The sequence below is a fragment of the Mobula hypostoma genome, chromosome 11 (assembly GCF_963921235.1).
Source record: "Mobula hypostoma chromosome 11, sMobHyp1.1, whole genome shotgun sequence".
Taxonomy (NCBI): Eukaryota; Metazoa; Chordata; class Chondrichthyes; order Myliobatiformes; family Myliobatidae; genus Mobula; species Mobula hypostoma.
In genome coordinates, this window is record NC_086107.1 from 22462982 (window position 1) to 22482001 (window position 19020).

Consider the following 19020-nt stretch of genomic DNA (forward strand, 5'->3'; position numbering starts at 1 on the left):
CCTGAAATATTCCTGTCCACCAAAACGCCCTGACCTTCCAGCATCTTGTTTCCCACACCTATGGTTCCTTTTGTCTCCAAGTTCCTGTCCTTCAACTATTACTGTCTACTTTGATAGTCCCAGGTGACCTTATATTACATGAAGAGTTATCTGACTTGATACATTTCTTGCAGAAATAGACCAGTCAGATAAATTTTGTGGATAGCTTATGTTTCTTTGTTTTAGCCAAATCAAATTGGAACAGGGTTTATACTGATATCAAAGGAGAAAATTTCACCTTTGCTCACTTGTACCAAATAATGGAACTGAATGGTGCAGACAAATGCAGCAGTTGCAAATGTTTAGCTTGAACAGCAGTAGGACTTTTTTTAAATCTCATCTCTCCCAAAGATTTTATTAAAAGCTCAAAATAAATGTATTATCAAAGTACATATATATTACCATATGCTACCATGAGATTCATTTTCTTGCAGGCATTTACAGTGCAGAAAGAAATACAATAAAATTTACAATAAATCTACGCATAAACGGACAAAGGCTGACAAACAACCAATATGGAAACAAAGATCAACTGTGCAGATTAAAATTAAGACCAACAGCATGAGCTGTAAAGAGTCCTTGAGAGTGAGTCTATCGGCCGTAAAATTGGTTCAGAGTAGTCGTGATTAAAGTTTTCCATGCCAGTTCAGAAGTGTGTTTGTTGTCAGGTAATAACTGTTCCTGAACACGTTGGTGTGAGACCCAAGTCTTCTGTACCTCCTGCCTGATGGTAGTAGTGAGAAGAGGATATGGCCTGAATAGCAGAGGTCTTTGATTATTGATGCTACTTTCTTGTGGCAGTAAGTGCTTTTTCTTCATAGTCATCTGTTGCTTTAGCTCATCCACTTGAAAGTTCCAGATGTTGTACATTCAGTGAAGCTCTCCTGCACACCACTGCTGTAACATGTAGCTATTTGACTTACTGTTGTTTTCCTCTCAGCTTGAACCAGACTGGTCCTTCTCTTCTGACTCATCTCATTAACAGGGCATTTTTGCGCACAGAACTGCCCCTTAATGGATTTCTGTGAATTTATTCCACTGTGAGGAGATCTTTGCCTGTGGCGGGCTGGGCTGTATCCAGCACTTTCTGTACACGTTCTGTTCCTGGGGATTGGCATTTTCATAACAGGCTGTGATGCAGCTGGTTAGGATGCTCTCCATTGTGAAGAAATGCCTTGATGGCGTCAAGTAAAAAGAGAATACATTTGAGTAATCTGCATTATTCAGCATCCCTTTTCTTTCGTTATCAATTTTCTTTTATATATTCAGTGGTAATTTTATTAGGTACCTCCTGTACCTAATAAAGTGGCCACAATGAGTGTTGTTTTCATGGCCTTCTGCTATAGCTCGTCTACTTCAAAGTTCAACATGTTGTGCATTCAGAGAAGCTCTCCTGCACACCACTGCTGTAACATGTGGTTATCTGACTTATAGTTGTCTTCCTTTCAGCTTGAACCAGTCTGGCCATTCTCTCCTGACTCCTCTCATTAAAAAGACATTTATACGCACAAAACTGCCCCTCACGGGATTTTGCCCACAATACTGCTGCTTACTCAAGCCAACAATCATTCCATGGCCAGTGTCACTTACATCACATTTCTGATGTTTGGTCTCGATGACGTCTGCATGCTTTTATGCATCGAGTTGCTGTCACATGCTTTGCTGATTAGATATTTGCATTAATGAAGTGTACAGGTGTGCCTAATAAAGTGGCCAGAGTCTCTATACTGAGACACAAAGTCAGTTATGAAAGTGGTTAAAGCATCTGCAATCCTCTTTCTTTTCTAGGAATGAACAGCAGTATCAGTGGGATCATCACAGAACAGCCATTGAAGCCATCCCGAAGAAGCTTACCTTGTCTGGCTCAGAGTCAAACACTTCCTAACAATCTGAGCAAGCATTCGCTGCAGCAGGCATCCAGTCAGAAGGAGGCAATAATCACAGGACCATGTACCACAGATTTATCTTTTCAAAGCGGTCAGTGTTTCCACTAAATATTCTGAGCTACAAGAGATGAATCATGGTTTGAAATTTCTATTAAATACTTCAGCATTAATTTAATGTGGTGATTATAGAACATGCACAACAAGCTGGAGGAATTCAGTGGATCAGTCAGTGTCTATGGAGGGGAATAAACAAAGTTTTGGGCTAAGTAACTATCAGGATAAAATGAAAGGGGCAGAAGCCAGAATAAGTAGCTGATTTGGAAGGGTTCAGTGCTGGGACCGCAGCTGTTTAGAATATATATTAATGATTTAGATGAGGGAATTAAAAGTAACATTAGCAAATTTGCCAATGACACAAAGCTGTGTGGCAGTGTGAAATGTGAGGAGGATGTTATGAGAATGCAGGGTGACTTGGATAGGCTGGGTGAGTGGGCAGATGCATGGCAGATGGAGTTTAATGTGGATAAATGTGAGGTTATCCACTTTGGTGGTAAGAACGGGAAGGTAGATTATTATCTAAATGGAGTCAAGTTAGGAAAAGGGGAAGCACAACGAGATCTAGGTGTTCTTGTACATCAGTCACTGAAAGCAAGCATGCAAGTACAGCAGGCAGTGAAGAAAGCTAATGGCATGCTGGCCATCATAACAAGGGGAATTGGGTATTAGAGCAAAGAGGTCCTTCTGCAGCTGTACAGGGCCCTGGTGAGACTACACCTGGAGTACTGTGTGCAGTTTTGGTCTCCAAATTTGATGAAGGACATTCTTGCTATTGAGGGAGTGCAGCGTAGGTTCACAGAGTTAATTCCCGGAATGTCGGGACTGTCATATGTGGAAAGATTGGAGCGACTGGGCTTGTATACTCTGGAATTTCGAAGGCTGAGAGGGGATCTTATTGAAACATATAAGATTATTAAGGGATTAGACACGCTGGAGGCAGGAAACATGTTCCCGGTGATGGGTGAGTCCAGAACCAGAGGCCACAGTTTGAGAATAAGGGGTAGGCCATTTAGAACGGAGTTGAGGAAAAACTTTTTCACCCAGAGAGTGGTGGATATATGGAATGCTCTGCCCCGGAAGGCTGTGGAGGCCAAGTCTCTGGATGCTTTCAAGAAAGAGATGGATAGAGCTCTTAAAGATAGCGGAATCAAAGGTTATGGGGATAAGGCAGGAACTGGATACTGATTGTGGATGATCAGCCATGATCACAGTGAATGGCGGTGCTGGCTTGAAGGGCTGAATGGCCTACTCCTGCACCTATTGTCTATTGTCTATTGAGTACAAACTGTCAGGTGATAGGTGAAACCAGTTGAGGAGGAAAGCGGGTGGGTGGGGAGGGGGAATAAACCAAGAAACTGAGAGGTGATAGGTAGAAGAGATAAAGGGTGAAGAAGAAGGAATCTAATAGGAGAGGACAGTGGATTATTGAAGAAGGGGAAGATGGAGGGGCACCAGGGAGAGGAGACGTTCATGCCATCAGTTTGGAGGCTACCCAGATGGAATATGAGGTATTGCTTCTGAGTATGGGCTCATTGGAGGAGGCTAGAGAGAGACATGTCAGAATGGGAACAAGAAGTCGAATTGGAATGTGTGGCAACTGGAGATTTTACAGTGGATGGAGGAATGGTGCATGGCCACATCTCTTAGTGGCTCCCAATTTAATTTTGACTACCTATTTCCATTCCAACATACCTGTCCATAGCCTCCTGTACTGCCACAATGAAGCTAGACTCGGGTTGGAGGAGCCACTGGAATTCACTGGAATTCAGAAGAATGAGAGGAGACCTGATAGAAAATTATAAAATTATGAAAGGGATAGATAAGATAGAGGCAGGAAAGTTGTTTCCACTGGTAGGTGAGACTAGAACTAGGGGACATAGCCTCAAGACTCGGGGGAGTAGATTTAGGATGGAGATGAGGAGCAACTGCTTTTCCCAGAGAGTGGTGAATCTGTAGAATTCTCTGCCCAATGAAGCAGTGGAAGCTACCTCAATAAATATATTTAAGACAAGTTTGAATAGATTTTTGCATAGTTGGGGAATTAAGGTTTATGGGGAAAAGGCAGATAGGTGGAGAGGAGTCCATGGTCAGATTAGCCATGATCTTATTGAATGGCATAGCAGGCTCGATGGGCCAGATGGCCAACTCCTGCTCCTATTTCTTATAGGAGCAAGAAATAGCTTGCTCCTATAAGGTTGTTATAGGACCTTATAGGAGGTATAAGTTCCTATATACCTCCTATATGTTGTTATGTTCCTGTGAATTTGAAAGTTCACCCAATCACATATTTATTTTTGGGTGCCAAATGACAACACTCTATTTGCTTATTTTGAATCTTATTATTAGCATTGATGGAGCTGAACGATTGTGTGCAATCAAGAAAGAAAGCATCCTAACAGAATGTATTATACATTTGAGCTCTCCTTATCTTCCTCCCTTTTTATAGGCACGATATTGACTTGTTAGTTTGAAAGGTTGCAGAAGAAGTAGTAAGTGTAATTTGCCAATATATTGAAATTCTGGTCATTGTATTATTTTTGTAGAGGTTTCTGGTTGTTTTGGTGTTTATTGATATCAATTGAAAGGAAAATAATGTGGTTTCTTAAGTGAACAGTCATTGACGTTACTGGTTTTACCCCCACACTGGCCAACTAAAATCTATTTTTGATGGAATAACAATTTGGATTAACTATGATAAATATTTCATTGAAAGTAACCAAGCATCAGCTTAATAACATCCAGGTTAATAATATAATGCAGGCACAAACAACACTTTCTATTCCTCTTACACAAAGAGTCCACCACTCAAAAAATTTCCTCTTTTTTTCTGAACTTCAAATTATTTAAGCAGAGCTGCTTTGAGTCATGTTTTTACATAAATGCCCAGAATTTCATAAAGCTGCTTGTTAAATTTCTCATGTCCTGATCCTTGATTAGAGCGTCAGGCCCCTCTAATCAATGATTATCCCTAATACCTCCCTAAAGTTGACTGCTCAACTGTTTAGACAGACTGCTATGTAAGCAGCTTTGGGAGCACATATTGCATTTTATTCAATACAAGATGGTGCATGATATGAATATTAATAACATGACTTCACAATTTTCTAATTGAAAGTAATATTAACATCTACGCATTATAAAACTCCTATTCTTTGCTTTCGAAGTGCTTGAAGTATGATATAATTTTGAGGTGAAATTTGTTAGCTGCATTTAAGTGCAGTGGTTAAATTGTCAACCTGAATCTATTTCATTTCTCAAGATATTAGTAGAGCAAAATTAACCATGACAAAACGCTAAAATTGTTAGTTTTAGTCATGACTATGAAGAAGTTATTATTTTAACATTTAGTTTAAACAATCACTAAATCATGTCATTTTAATTAATATAGCTATTTTGATAATGTAATCATAGCTGGGACCAATTTGACAAAAAGTACATATCAAAGAGTATAAGAATTCCTCGTCACAAACAAGAGAAATTCTGCGGATGCTGGAAATCTGCCGAGTAACACACACAAAATGCTGGAGGAACTCAGCAGGCCAGGCCAAGAATTCCTTGTCATTTGTTCTGGAGACATTTTATAAAGAGGTGTATTCAAAATGTTTTTGAAACCTCTTTATAACCTCGTTTAACTTTTAGGAACCTTTTCGTGTCCTAAGGGATAGTTGTCTCTGAAGGTGCTGTCAGTTTAAGTATGATATCCTGTAAAGTTATCACAGACACAGGGGAACACAATTCCTGTAATTCGTACTTGTACTTTGTTCAGTGATAGTGCTGATGTTGGGAAGTTCTGCAGGTATAAGCTCATGGATAAAGTTTTAAAACATAGCTGACAAATTCTTAATCCATAGCTCTGAATAATTTAATGTGCAATCACCAGTTTACTAAGCCGTTCAGTAAAACACAAGGTACAGGTGCTGTCTCTTGAGCTTCACATGAGATATGAGACACATAAAATACTGACTTGGAAATATATTACCAATCCTCCATCAATAATGGGTATGAATTTTGGAGATCCCTAATGGACAACACAGGAGAAATGTCTTCACTGGAAGAATTGCTATGGTGAATCCTCACCACATTCTCAAGAACTGTTAGGGATGGGCAAAAAATGTTGGCCTTTTCAGTGACACCTAAATCTTGCAAATGTATATTTAGATTATAGAAGTGAATATATCCTGTACCTGTGGAATTGGGATTTTGCTTTCCCTGACATCTCTAGTTTTAAGCTTTTTCAGTAGGAGTCTCCATCATTTTTGCTCTTCGCTTTAACCAAAATGATTCATGAATTTCCATCTGCTTTCCAGCTCTTTCTCTGTGTTTGTGAACCAAATTGTTTTTCTTCTAATTTTGCAGATATGACTCCAAAGTCTGGTTCAGGTGATAACGCTATGGTTTACAGTTCCTCGGAGCAGACCCATTCCAGACTTTGGCCACAAGAATCTGTTGTTGAATGCATTGTTCCCTTAGGTAATCTCTGCTTTAAATTACTCACCTTGGTCATTACATATAGTATTGAGAGAGTTACACGAAATAACTGAAAATTCTCAACAGGTAAAATCAGTGTTTCTGTTGCAGTTTGACGAATTGAAATTATCAAAACGTGGCAAATTCAGAATGCTGTCTCCTAATGCCTAATGTTGGCTCCTTCATAGTTCAATCCAGTGTAGACTTTGAATTAGAAACCTAATGAAAATGAATAGTTTGCAAATTAATTTGATTTAAAAGGATCATTACACCTAAATAAGTAATCATGATTTAAAAAAACCTAGATAATGTCTGCAAATAGGCAAATTTATGACTGGTGCAGTTCAAGACTGTTCCTTTTGCACAACTTATTATGAAAGCTTTTGTGAGCCATGGTACATTCAGTGCTTTAAGGCTTAGTTATGATTACGTGAATACACTGTCAAATAATTCTTCAACAGTAATCCAACATAAATTGAAAATTTCCATCTGAGTGATGTATTTGGGATAGCCTTCGACACTACTGGCATCCTCAGAGCTACTCTTGCTTAATATAAGAATGTCTACAATCTATAGTGGATCTTTCAGTGCAGGAATTCCCAAGCTTTTTTATGCCCAGGACTAATACCATTAAACAAAGGGGTCCATATACCCTAGGTAGGGAACCCCTGTATCAATGATTAGTCTTGTAGCAAGCTGCAGTTGAAGAAAAATGCAAACACGAGGAAATCTGCAGATGCTGGAAATTCAAGCAACACATAAAAGTTGCTGGTGAACGCAGCATTCTCTTACTAGCTCTTCTTTCAGTCAGCCCTGACGAAGGGTCTCGGCCCGAAGCGTCGACTATACCTCTTCCTAGAGATGCTGCCTGGCCTGCTGCGTTCACCAGCAACTTTTATGTGTGTTGCAGTTGAAGAGGGTGGATTGTACTGGCCACAGGTAATTGGCTGAGGGGAATATTTTAATTTTTCAATAGGTCATGGATTAAGTATATCTAGCACTCAGAAATCATTACAATTTATAAGCATGTTTTCATACTCAATGGTGTGTAAGTGTGATGTGTATTTTGGCCAATTGTTTTATTTGGATGGAGTATTTGCATAAGAAAAAATATGTGTGCTCTCAAAGCTAATGACAGTCCATGTAATCAAACTATCAACAACAAATGTGGAGAGTAAGCAGCAAATACTTAGATTCCAGAAAATAAGAATTAATTGCAGATCTCAAGCAAGAGAGATTCCTGTGCTCATTTCTGGTTTTGCAACTGTGTGTAAAATGTGTTCCATTTTGTTTGTCTCCACACCTTAATTGAAGGCACTATTTCTGTCCTCTTCCAGATGAAGATAAAGAGTGGAGTACAATAGAATCTGAACAAAGAGCATACGATTCTCAGACTGATCATATCTTTCTCCTCCAGAACCCATCAAATCAAGATTATTTGGAAGTTTCTAATGACAAACAGAAGGTATTATTTTCTGCAAATTCATATAATATTTTTCATAATTCTGTAGGTATTCCAACTGCAACAACACTGCTCTTCCTTTCTGATTTTGCTGTGATAAGCTTAAATCAAGCAAAGAATATTGATGTATATTTTTACTTTTTTGAATGAGTAGATTTTTCATCCTTGATTAAGTCTATCGAATTTGCATTCCATTTGTTTCTTGTTCCAACTGTTTCACCTTTTGCAACCATATTACTAGTTTTTGTCTTCTATTTTTGTTGCTCCATTGTCTGCCTTTCATAATCTTCATTGATTTGTACTTTGCCCCTTCAAAGTCTAGCAAAGATGAGAGGAATTTTGATTAAACCTACCAGCTAGCTGCCTCTTTGATGACTAGATGTTTACTGCTGCTTGGGAAATGAGCAAAAGACTGCTACATTATGACTCAACTGGATGAAGTAAAGCAAAGAAAAAATGTTTGTGCTCAAGAGTTTTTGAAAAATAGTTATAGAATTTCAAAATTGCGTTGGTATTCTGGCTCCTGTCACTCAGCTGTAGCCCCTTGGGAAATTGGGAAAAAGCCCCATTACTCAGCAGTATGATATGTCTGGAATGAGAAATGTGCATAGCAGCGTCTGCATGCCTGGTTTAGTACTTTTGTAGAAACACTGAACAGAGGTTATTTCATCCCCCATGTTTATCTGATTGAAGACCATCTCAATCCAAGAGCCTCATGTGCAGACACATAGGAGACATTCTGGCAAAACAAAATAATTGTGTTCAAAGCAAAAAGGAGCATATAAGCAAACATTCACGTAGAGTGAATAAAGTTTTTAGTTAAGCTACTGTATTCTCAAAGCCTAGACAGCTTTGCAGAAGTGATTGAATAAATGACTGGCTTGTACACTTGATGTAAATATATTATTGTGAACCAGCTGTTGATCAGGGTTTGGATTTTCTTGCTAAGAGACGGTCTGCCTATTGAAGCTGCCTACCAACAGGTAAGAAATTCTACTTCTCAGCCTCTTCAGTCATTATTAACTCCCTTTGATGGATCGATACATCATGATTTTTCAGTATGATGGTTCTCCTTTGTAGAGTAATGCTCTGTTGCACACAGTTATCGTTGCCAATATAAAATAAAATAACTAAAATAATGGGGCCCAGAATCCACTTACTCTTTCGACTCAAACATAATTTAATTTACTTGTGCACAAGGAGAACAGCATAGCCCCTGTCACCCACACTGTTCTGAAGTCTGAACAAATAACTGCTATTTTTATACAGAATTTGCTCATCATTTATGGATATTGACCATTTGATAAATTATATATGTTTGAATTCCTTACTTGCAAGATCAATAGCCATTCACAATAGAGGTGTTAAAAGTCAATTGAAACTTCAAGCCGATAACTGACGATATTTTGAAGTTGGTAGAACAATTGTCCCTTAGATGTTGGGTGTATTTCACATCCTTCCATTATTCCTATCTCATTTGTCTCTGGCACCGTTTACTGTGTAAAGAGAAGCTGTATTCTTCTTGATTGATTACACACTGCTGTAGTCCTTCTCACCTATCTACTGCAGTAAGCAAATTTGGCTCTGGCAGTCTCACTTCAAAGGTTTCCCTTGTCTGGGTTTGACTACACACCACTGCAGTCATCCTCACCTGAATGTTGTCTTTAACCCTTGCTTTACTACAACATACACACAGTTATCATACTATGTTATGTATACAATATACATCCTGAATTGCTTTTCCTTTGCAAACATCCCCGAAAACAGAGAGGCGCCCCAAAAAATGAACGACAGATAAATGGAAGAACCTCAGAGTACCCCCCCAGATCCTCTCCTGTGCATAAGCAGCAGCGAGCAACAATCCCCTTTCCCCCCCCATGGGCAAAAAAAAAGCAAGCATTAGCACCGTCACCGAGCACTCAAGTGTGAGTAAAGCAATAGCAATGACAGAGACTTGCAATTACCCCAAAGACTTGGCGTTACACTCGGCATTCGACATACCGCAGATTCTCTCTCTCTCTCTCTCCAATAAGGGAGAAAAAGGTGTCTCCATTTTCCCAGTGAGCAGGGAAACATAGCAAGCAACTCGTTGATTTATGACGTTATAAGTCCGTTCTGTTCCTTTTTTTGAGCTCTGTGCCTGAAGGTCTCTAAGATCCAGGGTCTTCGTGCCCACAGCAGATATCCGGACTCCCCTGACGACACACGGATCTCCTGCCGTGACACCGACCCTCGATCTGCCTGTCTCTAGAGCCCCGAAATGTTGAGCTTCCAAATTCAAGCTGGACTCTCAGGCCGAACCCTTGGCATGCCAAACAACGGCCAGTCCTGGAACCCTGAGAATGGGTCCCATTCCTGCAAAGAACTGAAGTCAGCATGTAACTCCAGGTCAGGGTCCTCAAAAAAACCCTAAAAGGGGAAAAATAAAGATATTAAAGATGGAAATTGAGCTGTTTCAAAAGATGCAAGCAAAGGAGTCGCTGTTTAGTGCCATCTGCACTAATCCTACAATAATCTTATTTGCTTTAAAAATCTCTCCACATTCTTATTACTTCCCCATTTCTCCCACGGTTTACTATGGCCAACTAACCTACCGTCCCACATGTCGCTGTGATGTGGGAGAAAATTGGAGCAAATAGATGAAACCCCCATTCATGCTTAACAGAGAGAGCACCCACAATGAGATTGAACTTGGTGCTCTGGCACTGTGGGCGAGCAGCTAATAGCTGTACTGTGTGCACCACCCTCATCACTTGTGTGCACTCACACACACGTGTTGTATCACTCATGCAAAAATGGTTACAAATGTAGGAGCAGGCATTAATGAGAAAGGCTGGTCCATTTTAAGACAATAAGACGTAGGAAAAAACTTAGACCATTTGACCTATCATGTCTGCTCTGCAATTCCATCATGGCTGATTTATTATCTTTCTCAACCCCATTCATCTACCTTCTCCCTTTGGTGCCTTACTAATCAAGAAACTATCAACCTCCACTTAGAATACATGTCTTGGCTTCAGTGAATTCCACAGATTCACCACCCTCTGACTAATGAAATTGCTCCTCATCTCTGTTCTAAAGAAGTGTCCTACTATTTGGATTCTGTGCCTCTGGTCCTGACACCTCCACTATAGGAAGCATCTTCTCCAAGTCTGCTGTATCTTGGCCTTTCAATATTCGATAGGTTTCAGTGAGATCCCTTCTCATTCTTCTAAACTCCAGCAAGCAAGTACAGGGCCAGAGACTCAAACATTCCTTAGACATTAGCCCTTCCATTCCTAGATTCATTCTTGTGAACCTCCTCTGGACCCTCTCCAATGTCAGTGTATTCTTTCTTAAACAAGGAGCTGAAATTGTTCACAGTGCTCTAAGTGCAGTTTGACCAATGCCTTATAGAACCTCAACGTTATATCCTTGCTTTTATATTCTAGTCCTCTCAAAATTAGAGCATTTGCCTTCCTCACCACTGACTCAATCTGCTTTTGTATAAAAAGGATTTGGCCTTCAATGAGTTGCCATGAGGTCCAACAATGGAGCAAACTGTGGAATTGTGGATGGTCCATTGCTTCTGATTTGAAGAATAAAATGTTCCTGTTTTGTTGTGTTACATGTTGCCATTGCTTTGATTAAACGTAAGCGTCATTTAAGTGCGTGGGAGATGACGTCATATAACAAACGGGAAGGGTTCTTCGATTCAAATCAGGAGTTTTCTGGAAATTTCAGTAGCTACGCAGGAGCACAGACTGTGAGCTGCCAGTGGGAGAGCATGCTGGATGGAGTTAGTTAAAGAGTCCACTACAGCAGTAGGCGATCCTAATATTTCTCCATGTCCAGGGGATTATGAAAATTAATGGCACACAGTGCATATTGGATACATAACTGTCACTTTGTATGATCCATACATGGATTTCTGGAGTATTCTGTGGCGACCATTTGTTGTTAATCCAAGAATGGATTCGGGTGTGTTATGTGGCGACCACTCGTGTTAACGAATATTCTGTGACTGTCGCCTTGAGATATCCTTACATGGATTTTGGAATTTAGGCTTTACTTTGTTGCTCCCACATGGACTCCAGTTTTTAAGTGACGTCTACTTGACATCTGGAACCTTCTGTGACTGTTGCTTTGCTTTCCCTGTGTGGTCCCAGTGTGAAGGTGACGATCACTTGTCCCCTGGAATTTTCCCGTGATCGACCTCTTTGTCAACTTAATGTGCATTTTAGAACCCTTCCTTACAGACACCTATACCTGCTCCCGTGGCTTTGGAAACCTTCTGGGTTGCCATCCTAAGACGTGGGAAGAACTGTTTCTAAACCTCCACAATTTGTGAGCTAAGAGGCAGTAAACTGTTTCCGTTTTCTTTGTTGTTAGGGAAGTAATCTGTTTAAATCTGTTCAAATGTCTATATTTTGGGGTGGTATTGAAAATATATTCATTTACTATTAAAAGCAGAGTCCGTGGTCTGTTGCTGCTGGTTCGTAACAGTTGTCATAGGTTAATGGGTAACACATGATTCTTTGCCTTAGGTCCTTAGCTCTGACAGTGCAATTTCCCATCATCTGTCAGTCATGTGGTACTCACTGACATTTACCTTCCAAGGTGAAGTAGTTGCATATCAGCCAGGAAAAATGAATGAAGAGTTCCAAATCAAGTTCAACTTCAAGTTTATTGTCATTCAACCATTCACATGTATATAGAGAAAAGAAACAGTATTCCTCTGGGTCAAGGAGCAAAAAGTATAGAAAGGTGTCAGAAAAAGGCCAGTAACATCATGGAGGTTACCCACCCCACTCATGGACTGTTGGTCCCACTCCCATTAGGGAGAAGGCTTCCACCAGACTCAAAAATAATTACTTTCTCAAGCAGTAGGTCTGATCAACACCTCCACCTACTAATCCTATCCTGCACACCCCTAGCCACCACTATTCTATCATTTCCTGTCAGTCACATTTTTGTACAGATACTCGTGAGCTTAGCGTCACATTATGGACATAAAATCTAGCTATGTATATCTTGTGTATTTATATTTGTGTGCTTCTTGTAATCATTGTGTTCGTTATCTTAAGCGGAAATGTCGACTGTACTCTTTTCCATAGATGCTATCTGGCCTGCTGAGTTCCTCTAGCATTTTGTGTGTGTAACAATTCCTTTATTCTCCTTTACACCAGTGTACTGGAAATTACAATGAACAATCTTGAAGCTTGGAAACACAGTACATTGAGTCACGCAAGCACATATAGTTACAATCCGCACATTTAGTCACAAAATAATATCAACACAAGTCCCTGAGGGACAAGGCTGCAAGATTGACAGGTTGACATAAAGTGCAAGGTGTCTGTTTATATAAGACAGTGTAATGTTACTGACACTATTACTACTCTGTACAAGGGTTTTCATTGGTTTCTATTTTAGGAACTTCACTTCTCTTTCTATTTTCTAAATTGAATAAACAATTGGTTAATCCAATAATTAAATATACATTACGAATATGGTTCCAGTTTCATTCAATTCCAATCAAATTTTTTGGTTTGAACAAATTCGTATTATCAAGCCCTGTTATATCCAATCGTTTTTCCAACCCTCAGTTATGGATTAAGCCTTTTTGATACGGAAAATGAAGGGTATAACATGTTTTCGTGACTTATTTCTTAATAACTGTTTCATGTCTTTTGAACAGTTATCTAATAAATATAACTTGCCCAGATCCCATTTTTTTTTTTGAAACTTTTTAAATACTATGTTGCCTATGTTTCCGATTTCACACTCCACTGATATCGTAGACAAAACTTTAGGTTTAAATCCTTATCAGAAGGGATTAATAGCAATTATTTATGATACAATTATGACAATACAGCCAGGTATATCTGATAAAATCAAAAATGAATGGGGAAGGGAGCTTCAACTTCGCCTGCCTATAGAGAAATGGGAAAAAAATCTTTCAATAGGTTAGCTCTTCCTCTATATGTGCTAAACATATGCTGATACAATTTAAGGTAGTGCATAGGGCTGACATGTCCAAAGATAAACTGGCTCGTTTTTACTCCCATATAAATCCTATTTGTGAGAGATGTCACTCTGGGGTGGCTTCTTCGTCTCATATGTCCTGGTCCTGCCCTGGCTTGGAAAAATTCTGGTTCTGGTTCTTATGCTGCAGTACCTTCTGCTTGATGGCAGGAGGTTAAGTTGATTGTGGAAAGACGGGAGGAGTCTTTGACAATGCTGGAGGCACTTTTGATATATGTCCTGAATGGGGCTGGGGTGGTGGGAGTGGATAAAGGCCCCAATGATGTTTTCAGCTGTCATCACTATCCACTGCAGGGTCGCGATCTGATGTAATTCCCATACCAGACGGTGATGCAGCTGGTCAGGACACTCTTGATGGAATGGTTGCTTGCCTCAGTTGGGGCAATGTGTGCTCTGTTGACTAAAGAGCTGGTGGATGAGCACCACTCATCTATTTTTCTGCTGTGGTGGGCAAATAGTTAACATTTCTCACATGTCACAGAGAGGACCTGAAATTAGCCATTTTCATGTGTACATGTTCTCAGTTATGTATTTAAGGAAATGAAATCCCTGTGCCCTGAATATAACTGGGTTGGATTCCCAACGTAGTTCAAAGGTGAAAATTTGATGCGCTGTGACTCAAAAACAAAATTGTAAGAGATTTCAAAATGACACCGACCAAATCTTCTGCTTCATTTGGTAGTTACAAGTTAAGTGTCCATTTCCGTAGGAAACAGTAGATGAGGGAGGTCTCACGTAACAAAGGTAGGATTGTTCTGGAACAAAGCTGGAAGGAAGAGCAGATGCAATGTGCTGTTGTTTGAATCGCTGAGGCTATCTGAAGCTTATAGTTGCAGTTGCATCTCATATGATAGCAGTGGCGATAATAAAAAAAAATTAGCGAATGATAAGTTCTACCTCATGTGCCCTCAGCTATTATCTAATAATTTAGGTACTTCTGTTGTTAAACCTTGTCAGTATACCAGTGTGGATAAGGAGTGAGTAGATTTGATAGTATACCTTCCAAAACTGTAAGCTTAAGTATTAGCCAACAGTTGATCCTAAGAGATAGGAGAAGAATTAGGCCGTTTGGCCCATTGAATCTGCTCTACCATTCCATCATGGCTGTTTTATTATCTCCCCAAACCCCATTCTCCTGTCTTCACCCTGTATTTTTTGACACCCTTATTAATCAAAATCTATCAACCTTCGCTTTAAATATACCCAATCATTGGCCTACACGACTATCTGCAGCAATGATTTCCACAGATTCACCACCTTCTGGCTAATTAAATTCTTCCTCGTTTCTGCTCTAAAGGGACTGTGATGCTGTTAACTGTACCAGCCTCACAACATCCATGGAATGGTTAATATAGAAAGGTGCAGCAAGGCTGATGTATTTTATGAGCAAAAAAATTAAAGGGCCTGAGGGAGAAAAATGTGTTAAGTTGTGAGACTGATTTGCCTTTACATAAGTGGCCAGTCAGTGGCTAGGTAATGAGAACATTTTTTAGGTTTATGGTAATTTTAAAAAATGAATTGGATTATTTGGCAACCCTATGGTATCTCCACAAAAGATAAATGACAAAATAATCAAAGGGGAGTTGATGGACTTGTAGAGGGTTGCAGAGAAATATGTGGGGTTTGCATGATGTGTTGATTGGATTGATGGGATTGCTCTTCTGCAGCTGGAATGGATGCAGATGGCCTTCTGTTTAATTAAGTAGCAAAAGGTCACAGAGGCTTACTCTTACTCTGCAGAGAACGAGATCCACTCACACGTCTGTGCCAGCTACCAGTGCAGCAGTTCTGTCATTCCAATTAACATTCTCACAGAATGTGTAGCTCCGAGCTGACGAGACAAAGAATCACAGCAAGAATCCCATCTTGCTTGTATCAGCTCTTTGAAGCAAAAGCCTGAGTGATACCCTTTCCCTTTTCTTTTCTCACAGTTTGCCAGTGAAGTATTTATCGAAGTGGCAATTGAATCTGCCTCCACCATCCTTTCAGTCACTGCATTCCAGCTCATTACAACTTGGTGATTTAAAGATAAATCTGGTTGGAGTAAAATAAATTAGGTCATGGTTAAATAATTTTCATCTTTGCTTTGGTAATTTGTTTGATGGATTTTCTCGTTTGGATGACCTATGAAGGCAAAATGCAGATCAAAGGTAATTGTTATAAAATGCAACGAATAACAGGATAGCAACCACCTGACAAATATGGCAGTCCTGTAGGAGTCACTTATTTCCTGTTGGTATATTTAGATAGAATTCAGCCATCATAAAGGACCCTCAGCATCCAGGCCATGCTCTCTCCTCTCTGCTGCCATCATGAAGGAGATTCATGAGCCTCAGGTCCCACACCACAAAGTCTGGAACACTTATTAATCCTCAAGCTTCAGGCTCCGGAACCAGTGGTGATAACTTTACTCACCCCAATAATGAAATGATTCCACAACCTATGGACCCACTCACTTTCAACAACTCTACAACTCACGTTCCCAATATTATTTATTACTTATTCATTGTTACTGCTTTTTTCTACTTGCACCATTTGTCATCTTTTGCACATTGGTCGTTTGTCCATCTTTGTTTGTGTGTGGTTTTTCATTGATTCTTTTGTGTTTCTTTGAATCTACTGTAAATGTCCTCAAGAAAGTGAATCACAGGGTAGTATATAGTGGCATTTAAGTACCTTGGTAGTTAGTTGCTTTAAAATTTAAACTTAAACTTTGAATTATAAGAAAATGTAAAATACATCTCTATACTGTCAAAGATGTTAAGCTTACTCTGCTTTTTATCACATCAATGTTTAAGCTTCTTGGCTAATTGCAAAATTATTCCAACTGTTAACGATGAAAAAATATCATTTGTGGATTATCAAGGGGGTTATGTGTCTTCGACTTTCTGTTTGCAGTGGTTAGTTCTGATTGTTCTTAGTGTTATTTGACAGTAGGAATCTTGTTTCCTTTGTCCAGCATAAAGGCCACTTGGTACTGGAAGACAGTCTGTTCTTCAAAGATGGAAAGAAAAGGATTGACTATATTTTGGTCTACAAAAAATCAGATATGCATGTAGAGAAAAGAAGCACCTTTGAAAAGAATCTGCGGGCAGAAGGACTGCAACTTGAAAGAGAGGTCAGAACAAAAGTTTGATTATTTATATACATGTTTAATGTCAAAGGTTATGATGTCTTCAGAAGTTTCTATTTAGAATTAGCTCTTTGGATTGATCATGCGGTTGAAGCACCTATTAAGTGAGCCAAGTAGATCAAGAAGGCCCTGTTTTTACTCGATGATCTATGAAACATTAGCTAATTGTTATCTGAACAGCAGGAGTATTACAAATTAGGGTTCAAAGGATGGGTAGGATACATATCATAAAATCATAATAAATAGGAGCCAGGTTAGTCTTTTAGGCCCATAGAGTCTACTCCAGCATTCCATCATGGTTGATTTATTATCCTTCTCAACCCTTTTTCCTGTCTTCTCTCCATAATATAGAACATAGAACAGTAAGCACAGGAACAGGTCCTCCAGCTTTCAGTGTTGTGCTGAACCAACTAAATAGCTCAGTAAACTAATCCCTTCTGCCTACACAATGTCCTTCCGTTTTCCATTCATATGTCTATCTAATTGTCTCTTAAAAGTTTGCTAATGTATCTACCACCATCTCAGGCAGCACATTCCAGGCATTCACCGCTCTGTGTAAGAAAAAAAACTTGTCCCTCACATCTCCTTTGGCATTACCTCCTCTCATCTTAAATGAATGCCCTCTGGTATTAGACATTTCAACCCTGGGAAAAAGATAGTGCCTATCTCTGCCTCTCATAATCTTACAGATATCTATCAGATCTCACCTCAGCCTCTGCCACTCCAGAAAAAACAACCGAAGTTTGTCCAACCTCTTGTTCGAGCACATTCATTCCAATCCAGGCAACATCCTTGTAAACCTCTTCTACACCCTCTCCAAAGGCTTGTCATGCTTCCTATAATGGAGTGGCTAGAACTGTATGCAATACTCCAGATGCAGCCTAACTCGTGCTTTATAAAGTTGCTGTGTACATACCTTGACTGATGCTTCTGGACACATCTTCAGTGATGTTCCTGGAATCATCAGGTGTTTCGGGTCTTTCAACATCATACAGCCTTCTCCAGGTGACCCAGCCGGGGATGATCAGACCCCAGCTTGTGTCCAGGTGGCTAGCTACTTATGACTCCATGGCTCCCCTCTTTTGAGCCACAGCCATCTTGAGGCCCTCTCTGCCGCATCGGTGGTACTGCGGATGGCTCTCCTCTTCCCCTCTCCCTCGATGCCCAAATTGCTGAAGGCTCTAACTAAGGAACAGGCTGCGAATCCCCTACAACCAACCTCCACTGGGAGAACCATTCAACTGCAAAGCTGACAATGATTGTTGTCATGGCTTCCAGTTTCCTATCAACCCTTCCCTTCGCCATTGCCTCTAGAATTTGGTTAACATCTTCATCAAACTGCTTCCACAGTGAAGTCATGTTAGCTGCAGGCCATTAGATCCACCTCCTGTTAGACTTGATGTTCGAGGGATTAGTTTGCAACACTTGGAGGTTCCAGGCACTATGGGGTGACTCCGGACCTGGCACCTCCTCTGTCTCACCAGGTTGGACACCTGCGCGTTGTGCTGCTCCTGCTCCCGCCAAACACTTCATCCTCGCTTGGTGGATCTTCAAGCCGCGATCGTTCTTGCAGACTTTGCCACATGCATACTGCTTCCTCATTGTCGTTTGTTCATTGCCTGGGTCTGATGCCATTATGTCCGTCTGACTGGGGTGCTCATCCTCCCACCCCTCAAATGGCTTTCTGACTTTTGGAATCAATGCCTCAACTAATTAAGGGAAGCATGCCATTTGCCGCCTTAACCACCATATAAACTGCATAACCACTTTCAAAGAGCTATGAACTTTGACCCCAAGATCCCTCTGCTCACCAACACTGTTAAGTGTATTGTCGTTTTACATTTGATCTATCAAGGTGCAAAACTTCACATTTGGCCAGGTTAAACTCCACCTTCTATTTTTCCTCCCATATTTGCAGATGATCTATATACAGTTTGCTAATCTTCTACACT

The 19020-nt window shown here is 40.1% G+C and overlaps 1 protein-coding gene across 1 annotated transcript in view; it reads left to right on the plus strand.

Moving 5' to 3' along the window:
- Positions 1 to 19020, plus strand: part of ano3 (anoctamin 3) — a 350806-nt gene that overhangs the window by 129773 nt on the left and 202013 nt on the right. The window contains exons 2-5 of the mRNA XM_063063091.1: positions 1828 to 2016; positions 6339 to 6452; positions 7787 to 7914; positions 16895 to 17053. Of these exons, the coding sequence (XP_062919161.1) occupies positions 1828 to 2016; positions 6339 to 6452; positions 7787 to 7914; positions 16895 to 17053 (590 nt within the window). The remainder of the gene's footprint in view (positions 1 to 1827; positions 2017 to 6338; positions 6453 to 7786; positions 7915 to 16894; positions 17054 to 19020) is intronic.